General features: G+C 36.6%; 1 protein-coding gene across 1 annotated transcript in view; it reads left to right on the top strand.

Moving 5' to 3' along the window:
• LOC100942085 (rho GTPase-activating protein 15) overlaps positions 1-12,190 on the top strand; it is a 322,990-nt gene that overhangs the window by 112,512 nt on the left and 198,288 nt on the right. The window contains exon 5 of the mRNA XM_023515030.1: positions 10,950-11,027. Coding sequence (XP_023370798.1) covers positions 10,950-11,027 — 78 coding nt within the window. The remainder of the gene's footprint in view (positions 1-10,949; positions 11,028-12,190) is intronic.

Raw genomic sequence — 12,190 nt, forward strand, 5'->3', positions numbered from 1 at the left:
CAGCTGAAAAGAAAGAACCATTTTGTTCATGATCTAAATAGGTTTTTGCTTATGGTTGGTGTGCTCAAACAAGTTTGTAGATTGCTTGCTTTTGTGCCTGCGATTCAGCTGCCCTGACCCATGTTAGTAGCAGCAGCCAGGGAAGGGCTCCCTCTCACCTGAATGCGTAGCAGAGGCAGCCATCAAAACCTCCAGGAAGTGGCAAGCCAAAGGGTCTGAATTAGAGGCACCTCCCCAAAGAAGATCAAAAGTTACGCTCCACCAACACAGAGACACTGAGAAATGGTTGAATGTGTTCTGAATTACACTGCCCTGGTGGTGAACAGAGATCTGCCAAAATCTTTGAATTAATCACTTTTACCTTCAGGGCAGAGTTAGGCTTGAGAGTATTTCAATAGATTTTTATTGCAACAGGGTTATTTCAGATATTAAACTATGTTGCACAAAGTAAAAATAATGTTATTTTTAAGTTGCTACTCTAGTTAAATAAAAGTTGGCAAGTGTTCTTGGGGGCTGTATTGTGTCTGTGTATTTGTGTATGTGTGTGGCTTTCTCTTGTGCCATAAGACTCATTGATTTTTAAAAAGTGAACAGCAATGAATTAGGTGATAAATATGTTCATTTAATCATTTTCATTAACAATGTGTTAGAAATAATAGAAGAAAGGTTTTAAGTGTATAATTCCCTACAATGCAATTGAGGTATTTTTTTTTTCCTACATCTTCAGCAGTAAGTTAATTAGAATCACCTGCATTTCCTTGGGTGGACACCAAATGGATTGCAAACAAAAACAGATTAAAATAGCTGCTGGAGCTCATGGCATACAGATGACAAGATTCACAAAGAGGATGAGGCTCTGAAAATGTTCACTTTTTAAACAATTTTAGAGAAAATTTTAGCTCCTGCGACTTCTCTGTAAAAGCTGCTTGTAAGTGTTTTGCTGAAAGGCTAGAATGGCTTTGTTTCTGATCCCTTGATGAGTGAGAGAAATGTTTAAGAAAGATCACTTTACAGAGAGATTCAGGCTGAAATGTGATGACTGTGATTCAAGCCAAGCCAAAAATTACAGTTCAGAATGAAAGGGGAGGGACGTGGTTTGGGAATCCATTTTCCCACATTCCTGAATCTCAATCATCCCAGCCAATGTTTAAAAAAAAGTCCAGTGGAAAACAGTGAGGTCACTTTATTTAGATGTTTTTTAAAAATAGGAGTGGAGGGATTGAAAAGAATGACAGCAAATATATGAATTTTAAATCAATATCTATTTCAACTATTATGGGATCAAAGGCTAGACTTTATATAACTATTATGACTTCATCCCAAAAGGAGCCATTTTTCAGTTTTCTTCTTGTTTGTGTTGGTGAGACTTGTCTTTAACTTATGAAATAGTGTATTGCTAAAATTTTAAAAAGCAAAAAGTGTATATGGGCACAGAGTTGAGATTACTCCTCCTCAGACTCTAAGCTCTGCATAGAAATGACATCTCCAAGTAGCTGGCTTTCTTTCCTTTAACCTTTTGTGGCAACCCCCTGGCCATGGCCACCATACTGCTATCTCAGTCCTCAGGTTATATGGACATACTTGCATGCAAACTACTTGGTGATCATGGCAGACCAAATCAGACTTTGTTATTCCTGTTTATTTTAATGAAACACACTAAGCAAGTCACAATACCAAAAGAATGGCTTGTTTACATCAGCAGGGTCACAGCATAACAGTAGAACTCAAACATGAAAGAAAGTCAGAGAATGATATGAAACGGATCGAATGCAATCTCCAACTTTACTATCTTATAAACAATGTTGTCCTTCAAGACAGCAGCTCTTACTTAACCAGAGACATTGTCAAATATGTGTCTTCAAGACTAAAATTTTTAGAAAACTAAAAGAAGAATGTGTAAGAGAGTTTGTCAAAGACTCTCTTTTGTTTTCCTGATAATGTTTAAAGAAGTCAGTGAGAGTCTCTTCTACATACTAAAATGTTCCAGGTATTACCTAAAACCTGGAGAAATAGGAAACTGAAAGAGTAATGCAATAAATGGTTTTCCAAGATTCTTCTCAAACCTGTGTCTCTATACAAGAATACCTAATAATAGTAAAAAGGAAGATAGCTATCCTTTCCCCTCCTACTCCTGCTTATACACTATCTCCAAATTCTGGTGTCGCGGGTCTTTCCAATGCATAAGTGGTGCAATGAAGAACCACTAAGAAAAACAAACTAATAGCACACTTAACACTCTAGGCATTTTGTTCTTTTCCTCTCTCAGTTTTGAATTTGGAGCAGTATCAGTATGTGTCTTTCTAAATGTCCAAATGGGACAAGACTAGTTAAGACTTCAGGACAGGGCAATAAAAGAAACACAACCAATATTGGTGATAAATAAATATTTTTGGCAAGGACACAACACTTTTATTTCTTAGTATTAACAGACTGAACTTACGGGAGGAGAGCAGAAGGAAGTGTTTTATTTAATGTAATGATCCTGACCACCCAGATGCTCAATGGAAAGTGCTTGAAAACTTCTTCTTTCCTGTTCAAGAGTCTCTGTTGGATATCACCTTTTTCTTAGTCCCATGTATTTTTTTTCTTTATTGTGTACTTTTTCAGCTTTGATGTATTTACTTTAAATCTGGAATTCACCTCCACCTGGGACATGGGCTATATAAATAGTATAAAATAATTGCTTATTTCTTAGTATCACAGGTTCTAAGCTATTTTCTCAAAAATGAAAAAAATAGCACCTTCTCAATAACTTCTTTTAAGTCTAAGATTTAAAAACATTTTTTGTCAAAAAAACTTATCTTTTATTATCTTAAGAGGACAAAAATAATTCTTATTTTTCCACATGAATCCCCTATAAATACCTGGCAGATGAAAAACTCATTTCATTCAGAAATGAGTAATCAGAAATGAACCAGTGAAATCTGTACAATAAGTGTAACCAAAAGCAAAAAAGGTAGCGAGAAAAATTGAAGGTAAGTATTTTGTTATGACATAAAAAGAAAAACTTATTGCAAAAAGTATCTCTATGGGCCAAATATTCATAACAGAGATGCAAGAAAGGCAGGACAAAGTACCACAATGAAATGAAAATTGAAAAGAAAGAGCTCATGGAAGACATGGGAGGAAAAAATAAACAATCTCAGTGATAAAAGCACAAGTGGCTACATAAACTCCACACAGAGAAGGACAGGAATGAGGAGAATAAAAGGAAATGAGACGTCTCCCGACACATTCTCCCACCGTGAGAAGGGGAGTCACATCACGTTACATAGTGACGATTTTAAATACTCGTAGTTTAATCCCTCATCATTTTATCACATGTTCCAATAAAGGAAATTATTATGCAGCACTTATCTTCACAATCTAATGAAACTTCTATTTTCATCATTAAAAATTCTATCTTTATGAAAAACCATATTGGTTTTCAAGTTCCCAAACTGAGAAAACATGTCTGATTCACTTTTCTCAAAAAAAATAAATAAATAAATAAAGGAAAGAAATAATAGAAAAGTTATGTTTTAAAAAGAAAAAACCAATAATGGTGCTGAAAACAGAAAAGGTGCCATCAGCGCATGAAAAATAGAAATTCCAGGAAGACAGAAAGCAGATGGGATCAAACAAGTGGAGAAACGAAAGCAGAAGAAACACCATTCCCAGACACCATAATTAGGCACAGTTCTTTCCAGGGAATATTCCCAGAGAATATCCAAACTTGGAGTCAACAAATTAAAAGAACAGAAATTGGCTACAAGAGGCCACTGAATAAAGTAATTCATTAAACAATAGGATCTAACCAGGAAGAGAGCTGGGCTTCTCTCCCCTCTTTCTGTACCAAAGAAGCACCTACAGTGAGTCCTTAGACCTAACAAGAAGTTGTATAAGGAGAGAGGAGAAGTTGCTAGCAGGACACTTCCTTGCACCGTTCTCATTTAAGATTAAGCCAGTTGGGAACAAAAAGATACGTCCAAATGCAGAGGTCTCCATGACTACACTTCATTCTGAGCATTTTGGTTTTCAGTCATAAAGGTAAAGTGATATTTGAACAACATCCATCTTAAAGAAATTCTAGATACAGAGAAGAGAGACAAGGGAGGGAAGGGTACATCGAGCAAATAAAAAAAGTAAAGATATTCTGATTGAAGGGGCCCAGATGGAGAACACATCAGAATGAAACTGGATCACTCCAAGTTTAAAGAGAAAATGATTAAAACAAAAATCACTGAGAAAAAGCAATTTACCTGCAAAACTCAAGAATCAACTTGACATCAGATTTACCAGCAGGGATCCTAGAAAATAATGGAACATTTATTTTTCAAAGTTGAAAAAGTAAAATATTATGAAACTTAAATAAATATTCAAATCAATTCAAGTCAATTGTGAAGCAAACAGTCATTGAGATGGAAGAAATAAGAAAAAATACCATACACTTTTATGAACCAAGAAATGTCTTAAAATTAAATAACAGTGGAATACGTGAGAAGGGTAACCTGGACCCGCACTGTCAAATATGGTAGTCACTACCCGCATGTGGTTAAATTACTCAAAATTATATAAATTTCAGTCCCCTAGTTGCATTAACCACATGTCAAGTGCTCAGGGGCCAGTCACATGTGCCCAGTGACTACTGGTTTGGAAGTGAAGAGACAGAACATTTCCCTCCTTGTAGAAAGTTCTATTGGGAAATACTTAATTCAAGGACCTGAAGAAACCTTGGAAGAAGGGGAAACATTAGACTGTAATTTTAGGGAGATCACGTTTGTGAAACAAAATTTTCATGTCAAACCCAGTCACATTCCTTCTTTGAAAAAATACTAATTGATATCAACCCATAGGTAAATCACAAAATATTTATAAAGAATAAAATGAAAAGTTCTAAACTTTGAGAATATAAGCAATCCCTGAACGCGCCCGATCTCATCTGATCTCGGAAGCTAAGCAGGGTCGGGCCTGGTTAGTACTTGGATGGGAAAATATAAACAATAATAGCATAAGAAAAAAACTGGAAAGAGAGAAAAAGAAGAGTAAAAGCATTGATGTCTTTATTTTTTCTCTTTTCAATTTCTTTAATTTTTTGTGCCACAGAGGCAATCTGATTATTAAGAAATAGATAAATGTAACCTAAAATAGTTTTTTTTTTTAAAAAAAAAAAAAGAGGGTATAAATGTGTTATTAACTATAAATGCACTGAGCTCTTTATCTTTTCTCACAAGTCAATAAATATTATCCAAATTTAATAAATTAATAAGCAGAAATATGATACAATGTAAATGCATAACAGAAAAAACTAAGCAGAGCTCTGAACAGTGACTGACGTTGGAAAGCAGGTTACAACAGCTACTTTGCATTGTTTTCATTGAAGATTCTTCTGTCTGGTTTAATTTTGGTTTTTACTATGGAAGTATAAAACTATTTAGAATGGTCATCATAAGGTCACATAATAATACTGTACAATAAAATTCTGGTTTGAAAATCAAAATTGTGTCACTATTTCCTACAATAATCATTCTTAGGAAATGGCGAGTCCATTGGAGGGTGGGCACCTCATAAGAAATCAGCAATAATCCGATAGAGCCAGCACATGGCTATAGCATAAATACCAGCTGTTGAGACAGTATAGATTAGATTTAGAGCTTCAAATTTTATATTGTCCTCTCAGTCATTGAATTTAAAGTGCGTGAAGAGATAAGTTAACAAAGAAAGGGTGGAAACACTTTAATTGAGAAGAAGAGGAATAGGGCTGAATGGCACACATAGTTCTCAGAATCCAAGCAGGACTTTGGAAAGACCTAGAAAGAGCCGTGCAGTGGACTGGGGCAGCCTGGGTGTTCCTGTGCTCGAAGGTCCTTGCCAGGAAGAGAAGTCAGAAGTCCAGAGTATTGCGAGAATGGCTCTTCTTGCGGCAGCTCTGGCCTCCGAGGAATTAGGAAGGGCCATAAATCCCAGGAGAGGTACTATTTGTACCAAATTCCCAGCCCACATTTGCAGACTATAGAAGTTCAGATGCGTTTTGTTATGGGTCAGAAAAATATGCAGGCTTTGGGGGCACTCCACCCCACGAGGCTGAACGTCCACATCTCTGTGGTTTGTCCATCATTCAGGCTACCAAGGATGCCACCTAATTCGCAGTTTGCAACTATTTTTAACAAGCTCATCTGCATTGTCAAAAACTGCCCATATTTTGGCAGATAAGCCAGTCAACTCTGGACACAGTGCTGGTCTCTTAGATTTCTTTTTGGAAAGTGTTTAAGATTTATGGTGGGAATTACTCATGACAGCTGCATTCTTTCCACTGGGCTTAGACCACCATTTGGTCTAATAACTCCTAATTGTGTGTCTCTCCCAGTCTAAGCTTCTTCAAGGGGTAAAAAAAGAGGGGAGGAAAAGACTTTTAAAAATCCCCTACAGCAAAACTCAGTGATTTCTGCCAACGGTAAACACTATTTTGAAACATAAGTAGGTCAGCTGATGATGAACAAATAAACGACATTTCAGGGAGTGTGGGTTTCTTCAGAGGATTTTTTGTTACTGCTGTTAATGCCAGTCGATAAAAAAAAAAAAAAAGTAAAATTACTTAGTTTCATCGTGTTCCCAAAGTATTTTTAGCATAACAGGCAAATTCCTGTCAGCATTTAAAGTCATGTTATTTTCCTGAAAGAGGTACCTCTCAAAGTGATTTTTCTCCAGACTTCACCAACGCACAACAAAGGTACCTTGAAGACATTGCTCATTTAAAAATCATACGGAGTCTAATTATATTTCCAAAATAAGTAGTTTCCAATCCAGCAAGGATAATGTGGTTATGAAAAGGATGTCCAAATCCACCAATTTACATTGGTTTGGTTTGGCATAACTTTCAAAGTTCTTGGAGTAAAAAGAGGATGGCACGTGAATAATTGTAATTTGGGTAATATTCCTAGGACTTTGGGTTTGCCATTCTGTGAGCCATTTAGGGGAAAGCTAATCAACTTCAAGAGTGTACCTATATAATTTATAACTGCTAAATTTTACTGATATGTTCCAGATTATTTTGCAAAATGTAATACCCTCCTTTTTAATATGTACCTCATCATTTTCACTCTATTTGTGTAATTTAAAAAGTATGACAGCAGGGGAGCCTGAGCCATTGAAAGCAGGAGCCGCTAATGTCAGAGACTGTTACCATCCCCAGGATGTATGGTGTTGATAGCTCTGCATCTAAAGGGCTTGGAAGTTACACCAAGTGGGATTCATCTTGCATCTGATACGTTTTACTTTACTCCCTCCTACCTTCTGTTTTCTGTCCCCAGCCACAAAGCAGTTTCTCTGCTGTGACTCTTCTCTAACCATGATGATGACACAGGTCTGAATTACCCTGCCTGTTTCCACCATCTGAAAGAAAGTCGGGTTATTGATTTAGGATGAGGCTGCTTTCCTTCAATAGTCCAGTGCTTTCCCGTTGCTCACATGCACCATATCCCATCCATACTGCTCTTTCCAATGTTTTTGATTACTGGGCTTTAAAAAAATTTTTTCTAATGAAATTTAGGACAGAGTAAGAGGAGTACTTCTTGTGTACTAACTTCATATTTTCGTAAGAGAATAAGAAAATTTTTTGGACACAGAGAATTTCAGTTGTTGAGATCCAGTTTACAACTCTAGACAACATATGCCATTCACTAGCATTTAAAATATTGGGAAAGGAGGGTAGCCTCAAAATAGACATGCATTTGCTTATAGACCTTGCGTCAAGGGGCGTGCAGATGAGAGTGAGGTTAAAGGAAGGTCTATACTTGTTATGATGAAACTTTGCTGAAATTTAAATAATTTCATTTATCTTTGACCTCTGATAAGGGTACTTACTAATTAGCAAAACAAAAACTAGTTTTAAAAAATATTCTGGCTCGGTTCCTGTAGCTCAGTGGCTACGGCGCCAGCCACATACCCCAGAGCTGGTGGGTTTGAATCTAGCCTGGGCCTGCCAAACAACGATAGCTACAACCCAGAAGTGGCCTGGGTTGTGGCGGGCACCTGTAGTCCCAGCTACCTGGGAGGCTGAGGCAGGAGAATGGCTTAATCCCAGGAGTTTCAGGCTGCTGTGAGCTGACACCACAGCACTCTACCCAGGGCGACAGCTTGAGACTCTGTCTCAAAAAAAAAAAAAAAAAAAATCAATATTCGGATTTTTCTTGTAACAGATACCAATTGACAATCTAAATGATTGTCTTAATCATTATTATAAATAAGGAAAATGTGATTGGTTCTTTAAGAAATGTATTAGAATTTCTCATTTAGAGAACACAAACCCACTTACTCCATTGAAGTCTCTATTTTCTATAATAGTCTTTTTCACTCCTTCAAAGCCATGGATAACTCATTATTTCTCAATGGGGAATAATCAGACCAATTTTCATTTGGTCAAACTTCGTTTTGATGGCAAGCAACAAGGTGACATTGTTTTTACCACTCATGGTTCTAAATGATATTTAACTGCTTCCAAATCCAAAACTACCCCTAAAGCCCCCAAGCTTGCCATCAGGAACATTTTTCTATAGACACTACAGGGCCCCTAAAGGTGACTGTGAAGAAGAATTTTGAAATCTTTTTCCTAGTGTCTGTATATTCAAAAAATTAAGAAGGGAAGTTTTCAAAATGACACAATTAGATGTACAAGTTTTAATATTTTTAAAATCTATTACACTACTTGAAATTTTAAAGATCAAAGCTAAGTATCAAATATGATCTAATCATAACAAAGCAACTAAAAGTTAACAAATTATTCATAAATTAATATTTTAATATTAATATTTATGGGTATATGTGCATAAACTTAAGACCAACATGGGCCAATATATAATTAGGAATTAAATATTAGAAAAAAAATTATTAAGGCTGGGTACAGGGACTCATGCCTGTAATCCTAGCACTCTGGGAGGCCAAGGTGGGTGGATTGCCTGAACTCAGTAGTTTGAGACTAGCCTGAGCAAGAGGAAGACCCCATCTTTACTAAAAATAGAAAAAACTAGCTGGGTGTGGTGGCAAATTCCTGTAGTCGCAGCTACTTCAGAGGTTGAGGCAAGAGGATCTCTTGTCTTGAGCCCAAGAGTTTGAGCTACAGTGATGCCACGGCACTCTACCCAGGGCTACAGAATGAGACTCTATCTCAAAAAGAAAGAAAGAAAAAGAAACATTTTAATTAGGAGGATTGTCACATTTAAACTGTTAAGCACATATTGTACTTTGAAGCAAGAAAACTGGAGGGAGTATCCTTAGATTAATGGAGCTACTTTGTGCATCAGGAAGAAAAAATATATTTGATTTTTATAAACGTATATGTCTTTTTTTTAAATGTGTATGTCTTAGAAACTCACCACTACTAACAAATATGCAGCTTCACCCAATTTCTCACAATTTATAGTTCTCAGGAAGGGGTAAAGTCTCAATAATTGATTCTTAGATTAATCTAGAAATACAAAACTTGCATAACCTAGTATACCTGATAATAGCTATTCCATTCTATTGCCATTATCCTGTTACCCTACAGTTTATTATGTGGAAGAGCAAAAAATCATAGAGAATGATTGTTCTAAATTTTGCCATCAATATCAGTGCTATAAGTTATGTTATTCCACCCTAACCTACTGATGAAATATTTTACACAATAGCAGAAATGTTCCTAATATAAAGCATGTAAAATTACAGAGATGCCAAAGCAATGGGGGCCTCATTTCATGCCAATAAAGAGCATTGGAAAGCCTTTACTCCTTTATAATACGACAATAATTTCTACTAATATATTTAATGCTTATTCTTGTGAATTACAATAATTATCCATGGTACTATATCACCTCCTTAGAATAGCTATTGAGATAATGACCTCTACATTGGCTGGTAATCTCACCTAGGCCACTCTGAGGGCCTAGAGACAGCAGATAATACACACTCCAGACATTAGAAGTATGTTACTAGCATGTTTGTGGAAGATAATAGTGTTTGAATAGATGTCTCTCTTTTCTTTTTCCTGTTTCTTCATTGTCCTGATAACCTGGTCATGAAAATACCTAGGTACTATAAATAGATGTGTAGAAAACAAGTGGTTGATTTATACAAATTTACTGCAAAGATACATTATTTTGAATTGTAGATAACCAGTTTTGAAATAATCTGAAACTAATTTCATCATCTTTGCCAAAGATTTCTTTTTATTTTTTTGCTCCACCATAGAATACCTTATTACCTATTATGTACTAGAAGTTATCAAACTAGTTTTATATCTGGAATAGACTTTTCACTCTATAGTTTCAAATAATCAGATTGACATATATATATGCTATAGTAATCACAGGAAAAAAGAGGATAGACTAGAATAGGATAGAATAGAATAGAAATAGAAATGAAAGAAAGAGAGAGAGTTGGAAGAGGGGAGAAGGAGGGAGGAAAGAAGAGAAACGGAGGCATGAAGGCAGGAACGTGGGCAGGAAGGAAACTCCTCACAAATGCCTTGAGTTATTCTATCTTTCTTAAAATGGCACTAATACATGTATACCAGGAGGTTCTTCGTTTCCTCCAGTTTGATTCCTATTTTTCTTTTATAGTTTAATCTTAAGTATACTATGTAATTGGTGGTTCAACTAGATTCAATTTTGTTTGTTTGTTTGTTTTTTGCAGTTTTTGGCCGGGGCTGGGTTTTGAACCCGCCACCTCCAGCATATGGGGCCGGTGCCCTGCTCCTTTGAGCCACAGGAGCTGCCCTAGACTCAAATTTTTAATGATTGTCACACAAACTTCATGATTAATTTTGGGATTAAACTTTTGAAGATTGCTTAGTTTGGGCCATAGGGATTTGTTTTCTCTATGAGGAAGGTATATTTTGTTACGTTTATACTCTTTTTGCTCCTCGCTATTACTTTTTTCTTTTACTATCTTCATTCTCGTATGTACTAAGATAAAATATGCGCTTTTGTTTTCAGGCCTAGATGTTGATGGAATATATCGAGTTAGTGGCAATCTGGCAACAATACAGAAGTTAAGATTTATCGTCAACCAAGGTAAGTGATTTCTACTCGTCAGACATTTTTCTCAATAGTGTCATCTGTAACAATAATTCAGACTCTGCTGCATGTACCGTAAATAGATAATAATAAAAGCTTTAAAGGGAGCTATAGAAGGTTGAAGAAATTAAAACCTTATCACTAGAAAAGTAAAAGAAAACCAAGCAGTTTCGGGGAGATGAGAATAAATAAAAGGACAAACGAATAATAGTTTACGTGGAATAAATAATGAGTGGAACATGGCAAACTGAAAGTGGGAAAAAGAATAATAGAAGAGTAAAATAAGGACAAGACACATACTCTTCCCAGATGATCCAGCAATTGCACTTCCTGATACCTACCTACCTGAGTTCTATCTATCCACACAAAAACTTGCAAACAAATATTTACAGCAGCTTTGAAAGCAACCGAGTTGCCCGTCAGTAGGTGAATGGACAAAACAAATCATAGTTCATTCATATAATGGAATATTATTCTGTGATATGAAGAAATGAGGTATCAAGCTCTGGAAAGACTTCAGCGAACTCCAAATGTGTGCTCCTGAGTAAAAGAAGCCAGTGGGAAAGGGTGTGATTCCAACCAGATGACATTCGGGAAAAGGCAAACCCAGAGACAGTCAAAGATCAGCGGAAGCAAAGGATGGGGGGATGAAGAGACGAACAGGTGAAAACGGGAAATTTTGAGGATAGTCAAACAATTCTGTGTGATACTGTAATTGTGGATATATGTCATTATACACTTGTCACACCCACAGAATGTGCCCCACAGAGAGTTCAGCCTAATGTAAAGTACAAACTTTAATATATATATTGGCTCATCAATTATAACAACATTCCCCATTAGGACCAGACACTATTAATAGGAGGCGTGAGGGGATGTATGGTACTCATTGCAGTTGCTGCTCAATTTGCCTGTAAACTTAAAACTGCTCTTAAAAAGTATATTCAGGCTCAGTGCCTGTGGCTCAAACAGCTAAGGCACCAGCTACATACACCTGAGCTGGTGGGTTCCAATCCAGGCCGGGCCCGCCAAACAACAATGATGGCTGCAACCAAAAAATAGCCGGGCGTTGTGGTGGGTGCCTGTAGTCCCAGCTACTTGGGAGGTGGTGGCAGGAGACTCGCTTGAGCCCAGGAGTTGGAGGTTGCTGTGAGCTGTGA

The sequence above is a fragment of the Otolemur garnettii genome, unplaced genomic scaffold, assembly GCF_000181295.1.
Source record: "Otolemur garnettii isolate 467f Iridium unplaced genomic scaffold, OtoGar3 scaffold00064, whole genome shotgun sequence".
Taxonomy (NCBI): Eukaryota; Metazoa; Chordata; class Mammalia; order Primates; family Galagidae; genus Otolemur; species Otolemur garnettii.